The sequence below is a fragment of the Papio anubis genome, chromosome 4 (assembly GCF_008728515.1).
Source record: "Papio anubis isolate 15944 chromosome 4, Panubis1.0, whole genome shotgun sequence".
NCBI classification, from domain to species: Eukaryota; Metazoa; Chordata; class Mammalia; order Primates; family Cercopithecidae; genus Papio; species Papio anubis.
The window spans coordinates 499,974-526,100 of record NC_044979.1 but is presented as its reverse complement, the minus strand read 5'-3'; the positions used below and the strand labels follow the sequence as shown (position 1 = coordinate 526,100).

The following is a 26,127-nucleotide window of genomic DNA, read 5'->3' as shown; positions in this document are numbered from 1 at the left end:
GCTCAGCTAGGTAGAATGTCCATTTCTACTAAATCATTGATACTCTTATTTATTAAAGATTACTCAAGTTATATGAACTTGAAAACCATTGGGTTAGTTCCTTTTTTTTCTGACAAAATATTTGATTTATACAAGCACCTAATTTTCTTTAGGCCAGTAAAATACAGCTCTTTTATATGTTATTTCTAATAATACTATCGGGAGGTAGGATAATGTGACATATAAATAACATACATACATATAGACGTACATAACCAAACAGACAGAAGCAGAGATTCCTGGCTTCTGTTCTCAAATTGTAGCCCTGTGCCACGTACAATAATATAAAACTCAGTGGTCAGTCCAAATTGTGTTCTTGGCAGATAAAGTTACCTGTTTGGATGGCCAAAGTCTTTTGTTAATACATATGGAAGGGACTTTAAGATTTTCCATTTGCCAGTTTTTTCCTACAGTGTTCCCATTTTTTCTCCCTTCTGATGAGTCATTTCCCAGATGCCTGCATTTTAAAGATTTCAGTATCTCTAAGGCAGGGAGAAAGGACATTAAGTTTTCTCCAGAGAGGAGTTGTGGGCATAGTTGCCTGTTGTCCGGGGTCAGCCTTATTGGGACTGCAGGCCACGTTTAGAGAGTAGCCAGGAGACACTGGTGTGTTGATGAGTCCTTCTCCTCTTCAGCTTCAGGTGGCTGCTTTTGTAATAGCTCAGGGTTGTGTGCAAGGCCAAAATCTGAGTTAGTTGTTGCAGATGCCCCAGGCTCAGTGGAGGATTTAATTTGTAAGGAAGTTGGTTTTCAGAATCTTCACATGGAAAAGGCAAGAAATCAAATGTTAGTATACTCAAAATAGTGTTTTGTTCGAGTGTTGTAGAGATTCTTCTAGGGAGGCTGTATTTTTGGAGTCATTCTGTGTAAAATCAGTCTGTATGCCAATCAAAAAATGTATTGCGTGGTTTTGCAGGCACTCAGGATTCCTTTCTCTTGAATGTGCCAGTACGTGAATGATTTAGTCTGGAATAAACTTCCCACTGTGGCCACTGTGACTCGGAGTCATCCTCCTGAGCTGCACCCATTTCTCGAGAAAGCCACGAGTTCTGGGTCTGTAGTTTCTGAACATAAAATGAGCTGGAGTTCCAGATGGGGAGTCCCAGACTCCATGGATTCTGATGAACCCATAATTCCCTGTTTTTCTCACATTTGTCTTACCTGAGGCCTCCAACTAGACCCAGGCCAGTTCCTGTAGAACACCCAGTTTGACTCTGGATCCCAATCCAGGTTCCAGTGCAGTCCCTGTCAGACCCAGGCTGAGCTCTGCAACAAAAACTGCTCCCATGGAGTCAGAGAGCTCAGGATGCAAGTTGTGGAGCTCGACCTCCTAGAGGGGCTCATCCTGTGGCCACCAAATGCAGCAGGAGAGCAGTAAGTGCAGTGGCCTGGGGGCTGCCCATGCCTGGTTACTCGCTGCTCCTGGGGGTCATCAAGGGTCTCCTTCAGATCTCACTTCTGACACAGACTGTCAAAAAGGTACACCGAGGCACAGTGACATGTTTAAAGAGTTGACTTGAGCAAGCAACAGTTCATGAACCAGGCAGCTCCAAACCCGAGGTGGTTCAGGAACTCCCCTGAGGGAATGCGAGGGGGAGGTTTTAAACAGACACACACAGAAATAAAGCAAAGAATGCTGGCTTGGTTACACTTGCACAGCTGCCTCATTTGTTCTGTCCCATTGGAAAGTCCCTCATTGATATGGTTATTAAAAGTTTGTTGGCTACTTCTGGTTGTTAAGCTTAAGTTCTATTCTTCTTTAAAATGGGAATTTACAAGAAATGGCTCAGGTTAAGTGTCCCTTATGTTTGCAAGTCAATCAAGGTTGAGGTAATTTATGAGACATGACTGGTTGTGTCTGCTTAGGGATTTTTCAGGTGTTGTCTCCATTTTGACTTTGAGAAGCTTAAGCCACCTCTGGTGATAACCAAAATCAGTGACTGAGGCATGGATTTCTATGAAGGTTTCAAGAGGTTTATTAAGCCAGTCTTACAGCACATCCAGAAAAAACATGAGTCACAGACACACTTCTGTCTTTTCTGAAGAGGTCTTCAGGAGGGTTAGCATTTACACTTGTCCTTAAAGGGCAAAGTCCTGTGGGGAGAGGGGCGAGGAGGTAGTAAGGCAAATGGCCACATGCTGAGACTTTAGTTGGTACCTGGTAAATCTGCATTTTACATCAGACCAGATGAACTTTTGAAGAAAGAAAGGGGGTAAAGGAAGCATCAGTTTTGCAGGTATCTTGGGTAGGTGGAGGAAATGGCTGATCTCATCTTGTCATTCTGAACCTGGGAAGACAAGCTTGTAATTGGCACGATCAGTGTGAAATGAACTTGGCCTCCATCCTCAACTTTCCCTTTGGCATAAAGAGTTTGAGGGTCCTGAGAGTTTTGTGTTTGCCTTTACACTGGAGATAAGGTTTTCCATTTATTCACCATCCACTGTGTGAAACCAGCATTTTCTCTTCTCTGGTCTATGTCGATTCTCTGAAGTTTGAGGGCAGGGCCCCATGTTCTTCTTTTTAAGATTTGATGACCCCTCCTCGTTCCACTGGCTAGAGTCTCCCCTATCACACCCCTGGCACAGACCACCCCATTCTCTCCGTTTCTGCATGTAGATGAACTGGGCGGAGGCAGCGTGTTCTGTCTGGAAGAGGAGACTGCCATGCTGGGCCTTGGATGCCACATCCAGAGCACGCTGAGATGTCTGCAGCCGCTTAAGTATCCTGCCATTGGTCATGCTTCTGTGGCTCAGAATTGACAGTTAATTTCAAGGCAACCTTCCTCCCCTCCCAGGAGACTATTAACAGAGCTTTTTAAAGGATCTGTAACTTACCTGAAGCTCTTTCCTTGCCAGTGAAGAATGTAACCACCCGCTGGGTTCTTCCTGCCTACTGCACAAGCAAGATCAATACACAGCATTGCAGTAAAGAAAGAATTTAATTGATGTGATGCTGGCCACGCCATGTGGGAGACCAAGTTGTTACTCAAATCAACCTCATCAAAGGCTCAGAGACTAGGGTTTTTCAAAGGTAGTTTGGGGATGGGGGTGCTAGGCAATGGTGCTTGCTGCTGATTGGCTGGGGTGCCATCATAGGGGCATGGGAAATGGTCCTTGGTGGGCTGAATCACTTCTGGGTGGGGCTACAGGAGTGGTTGGCCAGTTCAGGTGGAGCCATGGTGTCAGACATGCAGAAACCCTGAAAAGACATCTCAAAAGGCCAATCTTACATTCCACAATAGCGAAGTCATCTGCAGGGGTAATTGGGGAGGTTGCATATCTTGTGACTTCCAGAATAACGACTGGCAATCATTTATATCTGTGCCTTAGCGGAATTCAGGCTCCTGTCCTCCCCCTAGCCCGGTGGTCTCTCATTAGCCTTACAAAGATGGTTGAGTTTGGGGGAAGGGCTCTTATCACTTAAGCCATAACCTAAAAGTCTCCTGAAGTTAGCTTGACCTAAACCCAGGAATAATTGAGGGCATCTAAAGGCAAGATAGGGGGTGGTTAAATCAGGTCTCTTTCACTGCCATCATTTTCTCACTGTTATAATTTTTGTGAAGGTAGTTTCAAGAGGGGAGGACAGAGGCCAGTTTGAGGGGACGGAGTGTGAAGCTGGTTACCTGGCCCTGTCCCCACCAGGTGGGTGGTGACAGGGGTTCTTCTTACAGCTGCAGACGGACATGCCGTCGCCTCCAAGACCACTGTCTCCTGGCACCAAAATGTGCTGTGGGAGCTCACAGGAGGGAGGGGGTGCATTTACACCAGGGCTCGGGCTGGCTTTGCCCTGGAGCTTGAAGGGTGGTGGGCTTTGGTGTGCAGCAGGTGGAAGAAGCCTGTGTCAGGCCTGAGCTCAGCCGCAGGGAGGGAAGGAGGGAGCAGTTGAGGGAGAAGAGTGGTCAGCGTGCCCAACCTGCAGAGCTGAGAGCACTGAAGGCTCCTGAGAAGTGGGGTTTGCGTGTGAGCTGTGTTTCAGGAAGGTCCATGGAGCAGTCATTTCTGGAAGGAATTAGGGCATTCCTGGAAATGAGGAAGCTCATTGATCGAGTTCCTCCAGGTGGGAGACGGAGATGCCCTTGTGGTAAGTGTGGGAAGGGCAGCTCCAGGAGCCACCTCCGAGGATCAGTGGAGCCAGAGCCAGACCTCAGGGCAGGACCCAGGCTGCAGGACGGCAGGGGATCTCCTCCTGAAATTTCAGGGAGAGTAAAGAAGGGGGGTCAGAGGCAAGGAAAGTGCCTCTGGTGGGGACTGCCAAGGCTGCTGGAGAGAGGGTGAAGGGGTCCCAGCACGCAGGTGGGAGGCCCGAGGCAGGAGGGGAGTGGCCAGGGGTGCGCAGAGGTTTTTGCACAGTTGTTAGGACCTCAGTCATCTGGGGGACAGAAGGTGGGTTCTGGTGCCAACAGGCGCCTGGGGGCATGAGGAGACCACTGCAGGCTCAGAACTGCTCCAGGGTGGTCAGGGGTTGGGAGAGGATGGGACTGTGAGGTCATGAGAGCTGGATCCCAGGGTGTGGATGAGGCAGACGTCCCAGGGCCCAGCAGCTGTCCCACACCACGGCCGGCTGTTCTGTGGCCCCTGGGCACAGCTGCTGGCCCTGACAAAGCTGGGATGGTGTCCCCTCATCCCTGTCAGGTCCCGCGAGGGCAGAGGCAGCAGGAGCCTGAAGGAGAGACCAGTACCAGGTGTCCTCACCTGGCTCCACTCCTGCTGAGACCCATGGTCAGGCCCTGTTGCAAGGTGGGGGCGGGCGGTTTGTCCTAGCGCTGTGGATGTGTGTTCTGGGATGACCCGGGAAAAGACACAAGTCCCAATGCTGAGACCCATGGTCAGGCCTTGCTGCAAGGCGGAGGTGGGCGATTTGTCCTGGCGCTGTGGATGTATGTTCTCGGATGACCCGGGAAGAGACGCAAGTCCTGATCATAAATCTATGGAAGATTGTCCTTGGAACAGCACAGCAGGACTCTCCATGCTTTGAGGCCTTGAATGTTCACCCTCTCTAAGGCAGGTCTTGTGTGATCCCATCCCTAAGCCCCTGTGGCCCCAGCAGCATCCCGAGCCATGGCAGGAGTTCGGGGGAAGGGTTTGAGAATATTTGACATGGAAGGAAACACTGGCTGTCCATGAAGGTAATAACAGCAAACATCTGGAAGGGGAAGAGTTCAGGCATTTTGCAGACGAATTAGCACACACATCCGTTTTCCTGATGCCCACATGCGTTTACTCAGTGCCCCTGTCAGTGTGAAGCTGAGGGCCCCAAGGACCCTGCAGGTGTGGGAGAGACTCCCACCTCTGAGGCATTTGCAATTATTCTTTCTCTTTAGGCAGAGATGGCTGAGCAGGGATCCCAACCACATGGATTGGACTGACTCAGGCTCTATTTGGAGCATAGTTGGATGTTTGGGTTGTATTGGATTCAGCACATTCTTAAAAATGCATAGGTTCTGTCTGGACCTATATACGTTACTTTGAAAAATCTTCTTGTTCATTTAATAGTTTTGGTTATTTCTGGATTTGGAGTCGTGGGTTTAATGTTTGTTCAGGTACCAGAATGTGGCCCCCGCCTGTGGAATCCACCTGAACCCCAACCCAGAATCAAACCGCTGTTTCTGAAATTCAGAATTCTGCTGTGATCCAATTTCCAGGTGCCACCTAAGGGCGGTGTCCCAGGAGATGGCGTTTCCCGACACAGTCTGTAGTTCACCATCAGGCTGTTGAGGGTGGGATGTGTGCCACGCACTAATTAGACAGAATGTCAGTGTATCTGAGTCGTCTGAAAAAAACCCGGCTTGCTGTAAAATGTCCTCTGCAGCATTCTAAACACGTTTGGAGGCCACGCTGTGCTGTGGGGCATTGTCTCCTCCTGTCTTAGCTGTTTCTCTCAGGGACCAGAAGCCGACTCTTGCCAGCCAGGGGGATGTTAGGAGCAAATTTCCACATCAAGGCTGTGTTTGCAGGGTTAAGCTTTACCATCCTTTCTGGCAAGAAAAGCCCTGGTCAGGGAGCCCTGCACAGTGGCAGGTGATCCCGCCCATAGTACAGTGCATGGCAGTGCAGCAGATGTTCAGTACACGTTTGCTGGAGAAATGAATGCTTGTTACTACCAAGTAGAAGAAACTTACCTGAAAACCGTGCTGGATCATCAAGAGCAGCCTGTTGGTTGGACGGTGTATTGCCTGGTTTCTGCCTCTGTGGACGGTAGGGTTACTGTCGTGCCCAGAGCCCCTTCTCGGATTATCTCTGCAGTTAGTCCCTCAGTTCTCGGCTGCAGCTAATGCCCTTCCCAGCGTGTGGCCATCTCACACCTCTGCCAATTGTCTCCTGAGAAGAGTACATTCTCATTTCTGTGCTCCGTGCATTCCAGGGCATGCCCCTTTTATTAGTTTTGACAGGTAATTGCTTTGGGTATTTCCCTCCAAAGGCTCTTCCCTCTCTATTTCTGCCAAAAGCAATTATTGTCATCGTTCTTAATTGCAGCATTTCTAAAATGGCATTTGGCATCATACCCAGCTTAGCGAATGCATAGATGTAGCCCTCATATCACTTGCAAATATTTTAAGAACAAATGATGTAAACATGCATCCTCAGAACAAAAAGAAAGACAGAAGCCTTCATTTGGTAGATTTGTATAATCACTGTTTGTGTTGGAATAACTGAGATTCTGTAGGACTGAGAGTAACAAGATATTTTGTAATTGGCCACCTGCACAGGCAGCATTCACTGACAGGGAGATTTCAGGAGTCTGGCAGTGTGGGCCACCGTTTCAGAATCTCCAGATGCAGGGAAGGTTTGTTTACGAGAGCCCTCAAGTTCACGTTCCACAGGTTTGTGAAATCTGGACCTGGGTGGTGTCGCATCCAGCTTCCTGCATTGTTTCATCAGCTTCACTCTGGAGCTTTGTTTAACCGTAAACACTAAGACAAGAAGGTCCTGGAATGGAGCTACTAGAACACTGAGGGTCTCTGTACGACTGCTCCCTGAAGAGGTGGGCAGGGATGCTGGCAGTGGCTCTGAGGAAATTTCCACCTCTCAACTATGAGCCCCTGAGCTCTGGAGATGGACACCATGGGGCCTTTGCTCTGCATGGTCAGCTGGGTGGCTGGGAAATGATGACCCTGAGTGCCCAGGCTGACACCAGGTGTCCAGGAATGGTGTTATTTTGAAGGGTCTCTAAGCAGAAAGTCAAAGTAAGGCAGGGATAGAAATCATGCTAAACTGCTGCCAATCATAACTGCAGTGGCCCCTTGAAGGCTCCAGAAAGCAGAACTAGAGCTGGGGATAGAAATCACAAGTAGCCAGATTCTGGCCCTAGAATATACTAGATAATTTGGTGGTGAACTGAGGTGGACAGCTGCTGCAGGAGGGGCTGATTTCCGAGACTCTGAGAGTAACCAGAGGGTCAGGCTGCCTTGGACCAGCTCTGTGGCCTTTCCAGTCCTGGGCACCCACTGGTCCAGTCTAAAGTGAGGAAAGAACCAGTTCCACGTGTCCTCCTCACTCAGGGACCCTGCAGACTGGCCAAGAACATCTTACACTGCAGGAAAGACTGTGTCCTCCCCGTAGGCATGGATGCCAATTGGCTTTGCAAGATCAGCAAGTAGGGGTCAGTTTGTCTGGTCTGGGATGATTCAGGTCAGAGCAAATGGCCATGGTTCACAGAGGACAAAGCATTTTTTAAAAAATGATTTTCAGATGCCCTCTCTCATCACTCCTATTCAACATGCTATTGGAAGCCCTAGCCAGGGCAGTCAGGCAAGAGAAAAAAATAAAGTGCATCCAAATAGGAAGAGAGGAAGTCAACCTATCCCCGTTTGCAGACGACATGATTCTACATCTAGAAAACCCTATAGTCTCAGCCCAAAAGCTCCTTCAGCTGATAAACCACTTCAGCAAAGTTTTAGGATACAAAATCCATGAACAGAAATCACTAGCATTTCTATACACCAACAACAGCCAAGCTAAGAGCCAAATCAGGAAGGCAGTCCCATTCACAATTGCCACAAAAAGAATAAAATACTTAGAAATACAGTTAACCAGGCAGGTGAAAGATCTCTACAGTGAGAATTATAAAACATTGCTCAAATAAATCAGAGATGATACAAACAAATGGAAAAACCTTCCCTGCTCATGGATAGAAAGAATCAATATCATTAAAATGGCCATACTGCCCAAAGCAATTTATAGATTCAGTGCTATTCCTATCAAACTACTAACGGCATTCTTCACAGAACTAGAAAAAAACTATTTTAAAATTCATATGGAACCAAAAAAGAGCCCACATAGCTAAGGCAATCCTAAGCAAAAAGAAGAAAGCTGGAGGCATCACATTACCCTACCTGAAACTATACTACAGGGCTACCATAACCAAAACAGCATGGTAGTGGTAGAAAAACAGGCACATAAACCAATGGAACAGAGTAGAGAACCCAGAAATAAGGCTGCACACCTATTACCATCTGATCTTCAACAAGCCTGACAAAAATAAGCAATAGGGAAAAGACTCCCTATTCAATAAATGGTGCTGGGATAACTGGCTAGTCATATGTAGAAGACTGAAGCTGGACTCATTCCTTACACCATATACAAAAATCAACTCAAGATGGTTAAAGACTTAAATGTAAAACCCCAAACTATAAAAGACCTGGAAGACAACCTAGGCAATAGCATCCTGAACACAGGAATGGAAAAAGATTTCATAACAAAGACACCAAAAGCAATTGCAACAAAAGCAAAAATTGACAAATGGAGTCTAATTAAACTAAAGAGCTTCTGCACAGCAAAAGAAACTATCAACAGAGTAAACAGACAACCTCCAGAATGGGAGAGAACATTTGCAACTATGCACCTGACAAAGGTCTAATATCCAGCATCTATAAGAAACTCAAAAAATTTACAAGAGAAAAACAACTCATTAAAGAGTGGGCAAAGGACATGAACAGACATTTTTCAAAAGAAAACATACATGCAACCAACAAGCATATGGGAAAAAGGTCAACATCACTGATCATTAGAGAAATGCAAATCCATACCATAATGAGATACCATCTCACACCAGTCAGAAAGGCTATTGCTAAAAAGTAAAAAAATAACAGATGCTGGCAAGATTGCAGAGGAAAGGGAATACATATACACTGTTGGAGGGAGTGTAAATTAGTTCAACCATTGTGGAAGACTGGCAATTCCTCAAAGACGTAAAAACAGAACTACCATTTGACCCAGCAATCCCATTACATGGTATATACGAAGAGGAATATAAATCATTCTACCATAAAGACACATACACATGAATGTTCACTGCAGCTCCGTTCACAATAGCAAAGACATGAAATCAACCTTAACGCTGATCAGTAACAGACCGGATAAAGAAAGTGTGGTACATATACACCATGGAATACTATGCAGCCATAAAAAAGAACCAGGTCATGTCTTTTGTAGGAACATAGATGGAGCTAGAGGCCATTTTGCTTAGCAAACTAATGCAGGAACAGAAAACCAAATACTACACATTATCACTTATAAGTGGGAGCTAAATGATGAGAACTCATGAACACAAAGAAGGAAACAGACACTGGGGTCTTCTTCTTCTTCTTCTTCTTTTTTTTTTTCTTTTTTACAGAGTCTTGCTCTGTCGCCAGGCTGGAGTGCAGTGGTGCAACCTTGGCTCACTGCAACTTCTGCCTCCTGGGTTCAAGCGGTTCTCCTGCCTCAGCCTCCTGAGTAGCTGGGACCACAAGTGCACGCCACCACACCCAGCTAATTTTTGTATTTTTAGTAGAGACAGACAGGGTTTCACCATGTTAGCCAGGATGGTCTCAATCTCTTGACCTTGTGATCTGCCCACCTTGGCCTCCCAAAGTACTGGGATTACAGGTGTGAGCCACTGTGCCCGGTCAACACTGGGGTCTTCCCCCAGTTGGAGGGAGAGGAGCAGAAAAGATAACTACTGAATACTGGGTTTAATACCTGGGCAATGAAACAGTCTGTACCACAAACTCCCATGACACGAGTTTACCTGTATAACAAATCTGGACATGTACCCCAGAACCTAAAATAAAAGTCAAAAAAAAGATTTTCCCACCTCAACTGGTGAATCATTCCATCAAGCTGTTAGTCCTTTAAACTGATAATAGGTGTAGAGGATCAATGACTTTGATGGCCAAAATGAAGCTAATTGTTTTTTCTAGAAACTCCGTTACATCTGCATTTTAGAGCTCAGATGGAAACCTCCTTGCTCAGCAGCTGTCTTTCCAGAGAAGGCACAAAGGCTCACAGGTGTGCCCTGCACCTTTACGTGACCTGTGCTTTCACATTAGTGTCAGGGACGCAGAAACACAGCCAGCACCCTCCGGACCTACCCAATGGCAGAAAGTGAGGTGAGAGCATTCACTCTCCTTTGTTGCCCGGCCTATTTTTATCCAGTTCAGTCTCTTCCCGGGAGAGCAGGTGAGCTCCGCAGAAGCAAGAGAGCAGTGGTTCAGGAGATGACTTCCAGACCCCAAAGAGAGATGCCGGTGGGAGCACACTTGCCCCTGGAGCCTCATCTCTGCCACCAGCCAGGCATCACCTCAGTTCTGTTTTTGTAGCCTTTGGTGCATGACCTCGGGGTCCCCATGGGAGGGGCTGGCTAGCTCTGCTGGATGAGCCAGCAGCTTCCCATCACAGCCCCCCAGGTGCCTTGCTCACTCGAGGGCTCAGGATTCCGTGAGCTCCTGCTTTTCCAGAGCCAGACAGGACTCTGCAGGTAAAGGAACCCTGGTCTTCGTTCTCACCTTAACGAGCATTTTTCCAACAGTAATGCTGGCTCCGTTCTGAATGTTTGAAAGTTTATATAATCGTGGTGTTAGAAGGGTATGTGGAATACTCACATTCCATGGCCTGGATTCGGCAACATTTTGCTGCATTTGGTCCCACTGTGTTAACAGACTCTAGAGGGCATATTTTGGGAAACCATGCCCGAGGCTCCTGACAATGGAGGCGTTTTAACAAGCAGGTCTGTCCCCTAACCAGCTCACATTCTGCCTCAGCATTTCCTTTTGGTGTTGAATTCTTCCTCTGTTCCCTGTGGTTCCTTTGAACTAGAATTTGATGCTAAAGGCTTGATTAGATTCAGGTCCAAGGCTTTCGGGAGGAAGACGTCTGGGGACACTGTGAGCCTGCTGGTGCATCTCCGAGTGTGCAGTCTTGCTGCCCGTCATGCCCCTTGACCTCACGATCCTGCCATCCGTCGTGCCCCTTGACCTCCTATTATGCTCTTTGTCACCTGGTTAGGAAGTGACCTCCAGAACTCCACGCATAAAAGCATCTCTTTCCCTTCATAGGGAGTCAAAGGGGGGCTGGAGGATCACCTGTGAGGTTGCCAGCACAGTGGTCTAAGCTCTGGTTCAACAACTTCTCACGTCTTGGCTTCCGTATCTGTCAAGATTCATATCCAATCAGTTGTCTTTGGAGGTTAAACCATGTTGACTTCTCCAATTCTAATAATTCTCTACACATCATTAATGAGCATTTGCAGTAAAGAAGGGCTTTTCTTCATTGACTGGGAAAGAACCATAATTCCTTTTAAAAGGACAGGATAAAACTTCAAGCATTTTTGGCCCTTATTAAATACTGAATAACTAGATTTCCTATCAGACAATTATTTCATTGCCATTTGTTTGTATCATAAACATTGTGGATATTGAGGATTACAAATGGGGCATTTAACTGTGTTATGGTTGTACTGTGGAATGTTATACAGCCATTAAAAATGATGGCATTCTACATGAATAACATGAAAAATATGCATGATATATTAAGTGGGAAAGCAAGGAAGATTTCCACATGTATAATATCATATTTTTGTAAAAAGAAATCATACATAACTTCTGTGTATCCCATGCACGCGTACCTAAGCATGTGTAACAGTGTGTCAAAATGAACTCCTGGGGTCTCAGATTCATTATGACCCTAAGCAGGGAGGTCCTTTTCTCAAGCAAGTCCCTGACGTTGCTGGACTCAGAAGTGGTGTCCTGATAGTTACCTCTGCCCTCGGAATGCCGTGCCTCTCCCCTGTCCCCGGTGGAGAGAGAGGACTGGAAGGAAAACTTCTCCTAGGTAAATGGAGCCCTGGGAGACGCCTCGTTCAGAAGGAGCTGGCCTGGGGCTGTGTCAGAGTCTGCCCAGCAGGACAAGGAAGGAGGAATCAGAACAGCAGCCTGGAGGGAGGGAGGGAGGGAGGTGACCACCCAGGCCTCTGGAGCAGGTCGGGGCAGTCTCCCACCCTCCCCTCCAGCCCCTCACACCCTGGGTGTAGGAAGGAGAGGCCTCCCCTCTTCCCATGCAGGTTTCTGCCCCAAAGCTTATTTAATATGTTTAGCTCCAAACTTTAATGTTTAAGTCCAAACTTAAAAAGCAGGCAAGGATGCCTGGTGCAGAGGGTCAGCCAGGAGGCAGCAAAGTAGGGCTGGATGGCCCCTGTTTAAATCTAAGCTTAAATGTTTTAAGTTTGGAGCTAAGTGTATTAAATAAGGAAACCAAATCATACCTTAAACTAGGACGGTTAGAAAATGAATTTTCAAAGAGTAGCCAGAAATACTAGGGACAGAGGCACCTGCTCACGGAAGTGACAAGCGACAAGGCCCAGCCTCTTGCCCATCCTAAATGGCTGCAGTGGGACGCAGAGACGGAGCCTGCACAGCTGCACCTGCCGCCCAGGCTGCACACTAGCCTGTTACTACTCAGTGGTGCCGACGTGAGGCCTTCACTCTTCTGCCCGTGCTGTGTTGTGTTGGAACATGTTCCCAGCGGGCAGAGATTACCTTCCTAATTTGAAAATTTACATCTGGAAAAATGCTTGGAATCTTAAAGATATATTTAAGTGAGGCATGTGTATTGTCACCTTAGATATGAAAAGTTCTAGGCTGTTTCCTGTAAAAGAATCCTGGTGGCCCAGGGCAGCCTGGTGTGATGAGACTTCGCGGTGGCCCCCTCTATCCCCGCCTTCGTGACCTGGGAGGGGTCCAGGTGTGGTGGGCAGTCCCTCCTTGGTGAGCACTCCACGGGAACTGTCCAGCCTTGCTTTGCTGCCTCCTGGACAACCCTCCGCACCAGGCATCCTTGCCTGCTCTTCTCCCTGGTAGAAGGCTGCTCCTTATTTAAGAGACAGGTGAGGAGAATGACAAATACAGTAAGAAAAACACAAAATTGTTTTCCCATTCAGGGATGTTTAATATGAGTCTGGACTGAACCACCCCAGACCAAAATACCACGTTGTTCTGGTCACAGCAGATTTTATACAAAGAATCACCACAGTACAAGAAGGACTGTTTTTCTGGTTTCTCTTAAGGTAAGAAGAAAAGTCACTTTCTATAATGAAAGAACTTGGACCTGATCATGCATCTCTGTCTGGGCTGGAAGAGAGGGGCCAGTGGAGTCCGGCTCACGCCTGCCATTGAATGACAGCTACATTTCCATTTCTCTCTTCCTTCCTCTCCATCTCATTCACCGTAAACACCCACTAAAGCTGGAAGCACTGCACAAGAAGAGGCTGGATCAGGAGGCAGGGGAGGTGGATGCTGTTCTCCCACCTTGGTCTTGCTCATCGGGACCCGTGTTTTAAGCTCATTCCCTGAGATGGACCAGGCTGACTGCTTTCACATGCAGCTCCTTGAGACACAGAAAATGGTATCCAGCAGCACACTCCATCACAACCGGGCAATCAGAATTCCTCCTGCGGGCCTTTTCCTCACGGCTATCTCCAGGAAGAATCCTGACTGTTACCGTTTGGGGCAGAAGCGGTGAGGATTGCAGAGAACTCAGCCACTCAGACATGAGGCTGGGAAGGTATTTAAACACCCACTTTCGGAAGGAGTGGTCACAAGGACTTCAGCAGCCCCCTGCAGGAAGAGAAAGACTCATCCTTCAGCCCATTATTTGCCGTACAAGGAGAGTATTCGATGACTGTGATGCCCCCGGCCTCTCTGAGCTCCCCGTGAGAACCAGCTGGGACTTCCTGCTCTGCCCAGATTCTGGAGGAAGATTTGTTGTCACTTGAGACATAAATCAAGCTTTCTTGAATGGAGGATGTGATTCGAATTATTTGCTCCTCAATGTGTTGGAGGCAAGCTGTGATCTGAGCCGATGGCCAGTCTCAGGAGGCTTCGCTTCTCAGCTTTCCTTTTCCCACTCGCTGGTCCCTAGAACTGCTCCCCAGTCCTGATGGGATGAAGCATCTTCAGCTCTCATGCCCCTCCTCCCAGTCCTGCTGACACTTGGTGGTCACTGATGACAGCAGCAGGGTGGCCTCCCATGACTCGGGCCTCCTGGGCCACCCACCCTTAGCTGCCACCCTCTGTGGAGTTGCATGTGGGGTAGGGGCAGGTGACTGAAGAAGGAAGGAGGGTGTGGGGGAACCATGAGAAGATCTAGGGCACCATCTCCCAGAGCTGCCCATTGTCCAAAGAGAGCATAAGCTGCATGGCAAGCATGGTGTAGGTGACAACTGGAGTTGCACCCGTCTGTGTCCATGACTCAGGTCAGCAGGTGCAGCCCCACCTCCAATGTGACGCCCTGCATTGCCTTTGCGTGGTGCGGCACCATGTGTGATGTGCTCGCTGTTATCCTGTCTGTTCACAGGCCATACAAAGGGGACAATCACACTGGGGCTCTCGCCTTCTTCAGGGAGTTGCTGGGAGGACAAAATGGAATATATGTAAAAGTCATTTCCTAGATAAGGGGGAGCATGTCGTGAGAGTCTCTTGAAATTTAATTGATGTTTCTGTCATTGAAATTGAAATAATGAGAAAATAAATCCAAATCCAGAACTCAAAGTCACACCTGTAACGTCATCTGTAAGAGCCAGGACTTCCCAGGGAGTCTCTGCAGAGAAGGGTAGCGTCTTTGATACGACAGGACTGCAGGTTCCTGTAGCTTCCTCCCCACTGGGTGCACTCTCCCCTTTGGCTGGAAAGTGTCACATGACTGAGTTACTGCTGTGTCCCTCAGAATTCCACCTGGAGGAATTCCCAGCATCCTGGTAAGAACCTGTTCTTGCAGCAGCCTTTCCCAAACCCGGTGTATTTCGTTGAAGATGCTGTGAAGCCTCAGAAAAGTCAGAAGGCTGCACCGTCGCAGGGTCAGTTTTTCGGAACCACTCAGTCTACAATGTCTTTTTTAGGAGACTAAGCTGATTTTCAAGCAAAAAGTTAGGAAGCCACCACTGCCAGTCGACATCGAGAAGTCATTCATGGCCTGGAAGCTTCCAGCCCCCTGACCGGCCCCTGTGACTGACCATCGGTCACTGCCCACTCGGCCCACTTGCTTCCCTGAAGGCATTGACCATGCGGGCACTGACCATGCTAGTGCCAACCCACTGCAGGGCCCTCTGGAGAGCCCATGTGACTCTGCTCCACCAGCTGTGTACTTCCCAGGAAGATTTGCTCCCGGTTACGTGTGGCTATGGCACAAATCTCCTGAAACTTGGCTTCAAAATTAGTAGTTGGCTCCTCCCAAGGCTCTGAGGTTGGCCCAGAAGGTTCTGCCCACGTCACCCAAGCTGTTCCTTCCCTACATTCAGCAGGTGCCTAAGCCTCCCTTCTCCCTGCAGCCTCTCCAACTGGGGCTCCCACCAACGGCTCCGACCCTTCCATGATGACCACCTTCCAGAAGGGAGCAGAGCCTGTCAGTCCGAGTGGTCAGCACAGGTCATGGGGCCACACAGCAGGGTAGGGACAAGACCCCATCTCCAGTGGGTGGAGCTGGTGTGCATGGGATGGGAGGAGCTCACAGCAGCCCTGGGAGATCTTGCTGTTTACAAACGAATTGATGCCTCACACCTGCTGCCTGATTACTTAGCTAAACGCAGCCTAAGCTGGTATATGAAAGGAAGCACGTGGCCCCAGGAAGCTGACTTGTGTGCTCAGGAAAGACTGGAAGCAGCAGCAGAATCGGAGGTGAGAAGGGCAGCTATAGGGTGTGGGGCAGTTCGGACACCAGCTTTGCCAGCCTGAGTTCCTCCAGTCCCAGCACCCTGACCTTGGAGGTTGCAGGCAGCACGTCAGGGGCACGATCTGAAAAGGCCAAGGGGCGACCCAGCCAGCAAGCCTGAGCTCGGGGGCTTTGGTGACGCATTCTAAGCACTAGTGGTGACACTTTGCTGTGTTCTAATTAAGGTGAGATGCCCAAAGCAGACAGACTGCAGTCCTGTTTCAGCCAGGCTTGCCCGCGAGGCCCTGGTCATCACTTCAGGTGAGAGGCTGCTGAGATCAGAGGAGGCTCCTTCTCTACCCCTCTGCCAAGTTTTGAAAGACGAAAATTGGGGTGATAAGTGAAACAACTTTATCATTTATATTGATTCATAAGTGTTTTGGATTATTTATGTGGGACATTTTAGCTGAAGACCAATGACCCAGAGAAGCGGCTCCTCTGAGCTTCTGCGTTGGTGTGTGAGCCAAAGGGTTTCATTGCTCTTTTCTCTCTCTCTTTGCTTCCTGATTTGTGAGACAGGTTTGCTGGGTTTGTGTTACATTTGTCTAACTCTGACCCTAGACAGTGCTGTCGAGTAGAATTTCCCATGGTAGTGGAAATGCCGGTGTGATGGCTACCAGCCATGTTCCGCTGTGGAACATTCAAATGTGGAGGGTGCAACTGAGGAACCAAACCTTTAACTGCATCTCATTTTAATTAGCTTTCATTTAAATGGCCATGTGAGACTAGTGGTTGCCATACAGAAAGTACAGTTCTAGGGTTTTTTCTCTACTTTTTTACCAGTTTGTACCTCTTAGTTCATTTTCTTTTATCTGCTGTTTTAGCTGAAACTTACAACACACTGTTGAATAATGGATTGCAAGTACCCAACCTGGCTCCTCAGTTGTACAATTGTGTTTAAACATGTCTAATATTTGCTCTTTCTTTCTTTCTCTTTCTTCTTCCCTCCCCTTCCCTCCCTTCTTCTTCCTTTCTCTTTCTCTCACCCTCTCTCTCTTTTTCTTTTTCTTTCCTCTTTTCTTTTCTTTGAGACAGGGCCTCACTCAGTCACCCAGGCTGAACTCAAGCTCCTGGGCTCAAGCGATCCTCCTGCCTCAGCCTCCTGGGTGGCTGGGACTGCAGGCACTTACCACAGTGCCTGGCTTAGGGCTTGCTATTTTTAACAAATATTCTCTGTGATGTTAAGGGAGTCTCATTATTTTACTCTTTTATTTAGGGCTTTAAATAAGTTAGAAATGGTCACTGAATTTCACCAAGTAACTTTTCAGAGTCTATTGATACAAACATTTTCCACTTTTCAGAGCGACCTTTGATTTTATGATCACCATCTCGAAAACCTAGGTTGCCACCAGAGCTTAACAAGTCCCATTTCCCTGACTGCCTTATCTGAGCACTTTTGTTTGTTTCTCACTACCTTCATCGCAAATCCTTTGTTTCATGAAATCTCGGCTGCCCACTGCTTTCCAAACGAACAGGCGTCTCCACGTGGCTGTGCTTCTCTCGGGGGTGGCCCCTGCCTGCCTCCCCTTCTCCTCCCATGCCATCCTGTGACTCCGCGCACACTCCTACAGAAGGACTTGTTGCCTCTCCCGAATTTTCGCTGCCTCTCCCAAATTCGCTGTGCTGAATTTGAATCACTTATGTCCGACACTGAACTGATGGCCTGTTCACGCACTATTTTGCTTTGGCCTGCGCAATGTTTCTTAAAAATGTAAACATTTAAAAATGGGTATCTTAATATTATGATACACTTTAAATGCTAGTTTTCAACAAAGAGGGCATTTGTAAAGTTGTAAAAGGCAAATGATACTACAAGGCTGAATGAAGATAATGGTCTCTGGCCCCTCCTCAGCCCCTCCTCATCCCCAGTTCTCAGCCCTATGGCAGCATCTCTTTCATCTCTTCTCTGGTATTTATTTTATTTCTAAACAACATACTTATGCTCCTGTTTCGTTTCTTTCTTCCTCCCAATTTACGTCAGTGTCCATTAGATTTCTGACAAGAATAAAGATCTCTCTCTCCTGTGCTGTTCTCACCACTCAAGCATAATTTATCATCCCGCCAGCCTCCTGGTGGACTCACCTCACACTGCTGGTGTACATTATTGCCATCACAGTTGAGCCACATAATATTCCGCATTTCCTTTCTTCAGAACTTTATGCTTTTCCTCGTTTTTCTGTTGCTGGGTTTTTCACCTACCTGTAAATAATTAGGCATCAAACCTCGGGCCAGAACAGCAACAGCAAAACACTCTCAAGACACTGCACTCATGAGGTGGTCTCAGGGTTCCATTTTTGTCTCCTAGAGCCACTCCCTCTGGAGTCCCCCTCTTTGTCCAGATGGGATCCTCGGGCTGGGGTCTGGCCCCAGGCAGACGCTGTAAGCCGCCTGCTCACACAGTCGGGGTCCTCAGGCGGGGGTCTGGCTCCAGGAAGGCGCCGTGAGTCTCCTCTCACAGTCAGGGCTCTCGGCCGGGCCGGTCCCAGGTAGGCCCCATGAGCCTCCTCCTCACAGTCGGGGAGGCCCTCGGCCGGGCCGGTCCCAGGTAGGCCATGAGCCTCCTCCTGCATTGCGGGGCCTGGCGGGCGGTCCCAGGTGAAGGGCATGGGCCTCCTCACAGTGGGCTCTGGGCGGGCTTGTCCCAGGTAGGCCCCATGAGCCTCCTCACAGTCGGGGCCCTCGGCCGGGCCGGTCCCAGGTAGGCCCCGTGAGCCTCCTCCTCACAGTCGGGGCTCTCGGCCGGGCCGGTCCCAGGTAGGTGCGTGGCCCGGCCTCCAGGAGGCTGCAGTCTCAGAGCCCGGGACTCCACCCGGACGCGGTTCCCTGCAGCGTCCTCCGCCCGTGCCAGTGCGGGGGACACCGATGGCCTGTCTCTCGCATCTCCCCGTGCTCTGCCTGGCTGTTGAACACAGTTGCTTCTGTCTGCAAGGCCGAAGGGACATCTCTTGGTGCTGCCCTTTCAAATTTTGGGGTGTCCTTTCCGTGAGGTTGAGAAGCTGAGGGAGAAACTCCTACATTCCCTCCTGGCGGCTGTGGCCGGGAGGTTGCAGCCTGTACCACGCGTGCGCCCCCGCACTGTGGCTGCGCTTCCCGCTGCACTTCCGGCTGCACTTCCGGCTGCTAGCTCAGCCTCGGGGTCCTGACACCCTCCAGTCCGCGTCCTCACATCCTGACAGCTTCTAGCTCTGTTCACTCACGTGCGGTTCAATAGAGGAACAAATGAACGGAAGGCTTTACCTAGACATTGAAGGGATCAGATGACAAGCTCTAGACATTTGAATCAAATCCTACTGTAATGCAAAGACAGTTTGATGTGGTATGAATTTAGTATCTCTGTTGCAATTTAAAGCAGCAATTAGTATTATACAATATATAATTATTGCATTATAATTTATATTATGTATTAGTTATCTTATTATATATTATCTTATTTATTGTGTATTTATTGAAGCAAGGTCTTGCTCTGTCGCCTGGGCTGGTGTGTAGTGGCATGATCTTTACTCACTGCAGCCTCGACCTCTCAGGCTCAAGTGATCCTCCCACTTCAGCCTCCCAAGTAGCTGGGACTATAGGCATGCTCTGTTACCTCCAGCGAATTTTTAAATATTTTCTGTAGAGATGGGGTCTCACTATGTTGCCCACGCTGGTCTTGAAGTCTTGGGCTCAAGGGATCATCCTGCCTCAGCCTGCCAAAGTGTTGAGATTACAAACATGAGTCACTGCACCCAGCCCATTGTTTTAAAATAGCAATATCATATAATTATTACTTTGTTTTTGTGTGACTGAGTTTTGCTTTGTCACCCAAGCTGGAGTGCAATGGTGCAATCTCGGCTCGCTGCAACCTCTGCCTACTGGGTTCAAGCAATTCTCCTCCCTTAGCCTCCCGAGTAGCTGGGATTATAGGCATGTACCACCACAACCAGCTAATTTTTGTATTTTCAGTAGAGACAGGGTTTCACCATGTTGGCCAGGCTGGTCTCGCACTCCTGACCTCAAATGATCCACCAACCTCGGCCTCTCAACGTGCTAGGATTACAGGCATGAGCCACTGCACCCAGCCATTACTATCATCGAGGCAGAAATTTGTCATTTTGTGGTAAAAAGCTGAACCTTCAAAATAACCAGTCACAAAACTGCCAGAGCTTGCTGTTTTATAGGAGATGGACAGAACTTGGCTGATCACATGCAGAGTCTTCACTTAGAGGCCTAGACATCTTCATTTTCCTCTCCACCTTGTTCACTCTTGGCTAGGAACCCCATCCTGACACCTCTCCACCACCTGCCCTACACACCAGAGTTAGAGGTGCTTGGTTTATGAACTTAGCACTTAAATAACTCTACTACTTAGACTCTAAGCAGCCTTACACGGGCGCTCATACCTGGTGGGCCTGAGGCACATCTGGAGTTTCTAGTGATGCATTTGTATTTGATCACTTGTTTTGAACATTTTAAAAGAAAATCAACATTTTCTTTAAATATGTTAACATTAATGTAATATGAATTTATGTACTTACTCAAGTATTGGTATGTAATTTTATTTTATAATAAACATATTTTCACTTTTATTGAAAGTATTTAGAAACTATTTTCATCTGCAAAACTTAGCTCGTGGCCAACTTTTCAGAGACATTTCTGTATTCTTGAAAGTAAAACACTCCTGTGTTCACACCAAAGCCATGTGTTCCCCATGGATGTATTCCTACAGTTATTGCACAGGTCTGGGTGGCATACACTGAAAGGAAAACTGACGTTTGCTTGTTTGTTTGTTAGTTTTTACCGAGGCCAGCACATTGCTTTTCTGATATTGAGGTTTAAGTATAAGATAAAATTTTAGAGGTCTCAAATATAGTGTAAATACCATGGACAAGTAGGAAAAAGTACTGGATTTAAACATGGATTCCATCACTGTTGTGTGACATTGAGAAGTCATTAAATGATTTGAACCTTACTGCTTTTCATCTGGAAGATAATTAATGCAATATTTTTATATCTTACCTTCACCAGGTGGTTGTTAAGACCAAATAAGAGGTCTAAAAAGGTTTAAGCTATGCATTATGCAAATTATTTGATAACTCCATGCAGGTAACCTAAGATTTTGTTGCTAATAAGGCATCTTGACAGTGAAAAATCAACCAAATATTATCAAATACTTCAATTTGCAAATAATCATTGAAGTCAGATTCCACAGAAGCACAAGCACACTTTCCCCGGGCGTCGCCCTCCCCGACCGGCCCTTGCACTAATACCCAGTGGTGCCCACTTCATTACACTGGGAAATGCTGATCACAAGAAGTAATGATTCTCTTAAAATTCAGAAGGTACATGGTATACACTGAATTACTCAAATGCTTTCTACTACCATATGGTTATTCCTCCAAAGCTCATTGAGATGAACCCACAAGCTAACTATAGTCTCAATAATTGCGTTGGTGCATGTTTCACAGAAAAGGAGTTTGCGAGGCAGTTATCTCATGAATGGCATTTCTATTTGTGACGCTTCTTTCACCTTGCACCCGCCTCACTCTGCTTCTCTCCTTCCAGCCTGCAGTGGCGTCTGGGACAACATCACATGCTGGCGGCCTGCCAACGTGGGAGAGACGGTCACGGTGCCCTGCCCAAAAGTCTTCAGCAATTTTTACAGCAAAGCAGGTACTGTCCGTGGGTTGAGTTCCTGAGCTCCTCCAGGGTGTTTGCATCTGAGGGTCCACGTTTTCCATCCAAGAAGCAGGAACATCACTTTCCTTCAGGCATCTCCTCCCACCCTGGGGGTCAGGGAACGGCTGTGGCATACTGGGGTGAGTGCCCGTCTTAGGGAGCAGAAGGGCATCACCTGCCTTCAGCCAAGCCGCAGAGAGCAGGGCAACTGCAGGGAAAGAACCAGGTGAGACAGGAGCCACATGGGAACCAAAGCATGGGAAACATGCATGAGAGGGGAGGGGAGGCAAGGGGGGCATAAAGGAGGCTCCCCTCCTCCTGCGGAGTCGGCCTGTGGACCCCGGAGAGCACGCTCTGGAAGTTTCTGGGAAGTGAGAAATGTGGCACCCAGAGCCTCCATGCTCAGGGCAGAGGCCCCAGGACGCACCTAGTTCACCGAACCCATTCCCCCGACCTCCCTGCCACCTCACTGGCTTGATGCTGCCTGGAATTCGCAGTTTCTCTGGGCTTCCAGGCTCCTCCTCGGCACCCAGGGCATGCTCTGTGTGCGGCAAATACCTCTTGGCCGAGTCCTGAGAGAAGGGTTTATTTGTTTTTGTGAGTGATTCAGATTTTCACAGCGTGAAGAAATCTGTTCAGAAAAATAGAAAACATAAGAAACATCTGGAAACAGAAAGCATAATACTTTGAAATACTATGGAGAATTTGCTTTTACCTTAGACAGAGGTTAAAGGGTAAGGACTTTGGGAAGTAATAATGCTGTAAGCGTTTGAAAGCAGATTATTGGAAAATTTGGGACAGAAGGAGATTCGAAGAAAGGAGAATTTTGACTTTCTCACCCGAGTTGCCAGCAAGAGCAGCCTGAAAGTGGGGACGTGCTAGCGTTAGCATCATTACCCACCCTGAGTTGGAACTTGAAGTCACTTTGAGAACCTGGACTTTGAACTGTTCCTCAATCAGTAGCATTTCTTTTTGAGGCGGAGTCTCGCTCTGTCGCCAGGCTGGAGTGCAGTAGCCCGTCTCAGCTCACTTTAAGCTCCGCCTTACTCCCGGGTTCACGCCCTTCTCCTGCCTCAGCCTCCCGAGTAGCTGGGACTACAGGCGCCTGCCACCTCACCCGGCTAGTTTTTTGTATTTTTTAGTAGAGACGGGGTTTCACCGTGTTAGCCAGGATGGTCTCGATCTCCTGACCTCGTGATCCGCCCGTCTCGGCCTCCCAAAGTGCTAGGATTACAGGCTTGAGCCACCGCGCCCGGCCCAATCAGTAGCATTTCTACCGAGCAGCTTGGGCTGCATCCGTTCTCCTGGAGAGCTGGAGAGAATTGGCATGGACTCCGGCTTTCCTAGTCGATGGCATGGTTCTGAGGCTTCCAGAAAGCACCCAGCAGCCTGGTAGTTTGCACACTGGCAAACACCAAAACACAGTCCGGCATCTGCCAGACAGAAGCCATCTGGGCACCAGGCGCCCAGGCCGGTGAGGCTCTGGCCCTGCCCGGAAGCATCCTGCGCCCCCGGAAGTGTGAAAACTCCCCGTCGGTTTTGGGTGAAGTGCTTAGTCCACCTTTTTCCCAAGCGGGGAGCATGACACCACCTTGCTAGTGTGAGGAAACCTGTGGTGTTTCCCCAAGTCTGAGTAGTTGCAGCTAGATGGTCTGAAATGCAGGGGAAATATGCTGCTACTTTTTCAACCCATCGGAAAAACGTGAGCTATGCGATGACATGCATAAACTGTGGACAGATGGTCCCCATGGAGTGTCCGCATGGAATTCATCCCTGGGGCATTAAATGGGCATCCTTTGCAAATACTTAGAGAGATGTGGATATGACTGGGGGCCAAGCAGGACTGGGGTGAAACCACCTGGCATCGTACCACAGGGACTGAGGCTTCAGAGACTAAATTCGGCAGGGATAACTGGAGAGTCTTGAAATGAAATGAAAGTCAGGCTCGCATCTGCGTGGTGCTCTGTGGTCTACAGAACGCTCTACACATGTGATGGCTGCTCCTCCCGTGACCTGTAAGGAAAGCTGGGTCACAGAACACACGCGGAATCATTTCCGCCCACAAACCCAGGTGTTCCAGAAATAAGTCACCATTCAAACGAAGTGTTGTTTTCTCTTTTGATTTCTCATCCTTCCAGCAGGTGGGAGGTTTGGGGGCTGTCTGTCCTACACTAGGCAGGTGGCCTCTGGGCATCATCACGCGTGCCCGGCTCATCGTCACAGTGACCAGCACACTGGCACCCTACATCTCTGTGCCAGGCGGGACACTGGGCCATGTCCAGAAGCAGTGGGCAGCTCCTTCTGCAGGTCCTAACCCTGCCCTGCAGCAGTGGGACCTGGGATGCAGGTGCTCTCCCCACCCGGGCTGGACTTTACCGCTGCTGCTTGGGGAAAGCTGTGAGGATCAGGTGCTTCGGGCATTTCCTGCCCCATCCCCTCCAGGAGGCAATGAGCCAGCTGTCTGCATAGAGGGGAAAAAGGAAGCAGGAGCCGGGATGAGAGGCACAAGGACTCATCACCGGGAGGACAGCCTTCTGTGGACAGCTCCTGTTCAAGCCCCATGCTCAGGGCCCAGGAGGCAGCTCCAACAGCTGTGTGCTGGCCTCTCTCCCTTGACTTGCTTTCTGTGTTTCCAGTTGCTGCTGGTGCCCACCTGCCAATTCTGCATGGCACTGTTGTAGCCAGACCCAGGGCAGCAGCTCAGCCGCCCATCCAGCACAGGTGTAAGGCCAGGTGTGGTTCTGAGCCTTTAAAGGGACATCAGAACATCCCCCAGTGGAGGATGATGTAGCCTCATGGGGCTTGGAATAGTCGCTGAGAGCACTGAAGCCCTAAGGGAGGCCTTCAAGTATTCGTCATCTTGCAAGTGGGCGAGAGCTTGCCCCCGCGCCCCACAGCCTTTCTTTGCATCTCCCTGGCCTCTCTGCATCTCCCTGGCCTCTCTCTGCCCCTCCCTGGCCTCTCTCTGCATCTCCCTGGCCTCTCTCTGCCCCTCCCTGGCCTCTCTGCATCTCCCTGGCCTCTCTCTGCCCCTGGATGGTCTCTCTCTGTACCTCCCTGGCCTCTCTGACCCTCCCTGGCCTCTCTCTGCCCCCACCGATCTCTGCAGGTTGCCACCTCAGGCATTTCCTCTCCTTCCACATTTGCCCCGTGTGTCTCAGGAGTGAGAAGTCAGAAAGGATAAAAAACCTGTGAGGGAATCTGCACTTCACAGAATGATTGACTGACTGAGTTTTTGGAGTTTTATTTAAGTATCTTCTTTGGATTGGTAAACACTGATCTGTAGGAAGGAAAAAAGGCCACACCTCGCAGAAGATGAGTGACAGCCTCAGCTCCCACCGAGGTCCTGGCTTCCAGACTCAGGATCGGGGCCTGTAGGTGCCCTGCTCAGGTGAGAGCCAGGCTGTCAGGTGTGGCGCTTGGCCCATCACTCCCCAGTGTGACTTTGGGCAAGTGACACTTCTTCCTCAGCCTTGGCCGTCTCATCTCTGAGATTAATTGGAGAGCCGCCTCCTGTGGCTGTCAAGATTAACTGGGTTGATGCAGACACAGAGCCTGGCGTTCCTGAGGGCTCAGTGAGTCGGAGCGGCCACTAGCACATGACTACTATTATGATAATAACTATTAAGAGTGCTGTTCCTGAGTCTGTGGTGGGCACATCATTTATCTTTGTAGACCTGTCTCCTTGTCTGCACAATGGGGCGGTGGGACCAGGTCTCTAGGAGTCTCGCCCCTTTTAGGGCTCTGTTTTGCCTGTACTGTGTATGGGGTCTCTGCAGCTAAGCGGCCCCCAGACCTTACTGGGGCTCCCTGTGTGAGGCGTGGGCCTTGTAGTCAGAGCCCCTGGTTGGTGATGGTGTCGGGGTGCCAGTGGGCAGGGCCAGCCCTGTGGCCTCGCTGAGACCAGTATCCTACCCCACTGCTCCCCAGTAGAACCAGGGCCTGGCCCAGCCAGCCCCTCCCTCTGCTTCTCACCACTGCATGACAAGAATAACGCATGCACCCCACTCAGAAACCGAGTCTTCGAAGCCTTGTTTTCCCTTCTGTAAAATGGGAACTGCAGTGCCCACCAAGTCTGTCTTGCAAGGTTGTCTTGAAATTAAAAAGTCATGGGAGTGGAAATATTTGCTAAATCCAAAGCCCCAGAACCTTCCAGTCCCCCGGGCAGGGAGACAGGGGCCCCACTCTGGCCATGCCAGGTGCAGGAGTGCATGGAGGGGTCTGGCTTCCTGGGCTCTGCTGTGGGGGTGATCCTGATGCCATGCAGCCATGCTCGGGGCAAGGCTGGCACGGCGTTCAGTGCCTGGTTTTATTCTTACAGCTCAGACACCTTTGAGAGCTCTATCACCTACTGTTCTGTGTGGCCGTCTGCTAAGGACACACAAATACAAGGAACATTGAATTTCTGAGCTTACATACGATTTTAGTTCCTTAGGAGCAAACGATGAGATTGTAAGGGCACAATTGCCTTAA

The 26,127-nt window shown here is 49.0% G+C and overlaps 1 protein-coding gene across 1 annotated transcript in view; it reads left to right on the top strand.

Moving 5' to 3' along the window:
• VIPR2 (vasoactive intestinal peptide receptor 2) overlaps window positions 1-26,127 on the top strand; it is a 104,134-nt gene that overhangs the window by 10,731 nt on the left and 67,276 nt on the right. The window contains 1 exon segment of the mRNA XM_031664968.1: window positions 21,541-21,648. Coding sequence (XP_031520828.1) covers window positions 21,541-21,648 — 108 coding nt within the window.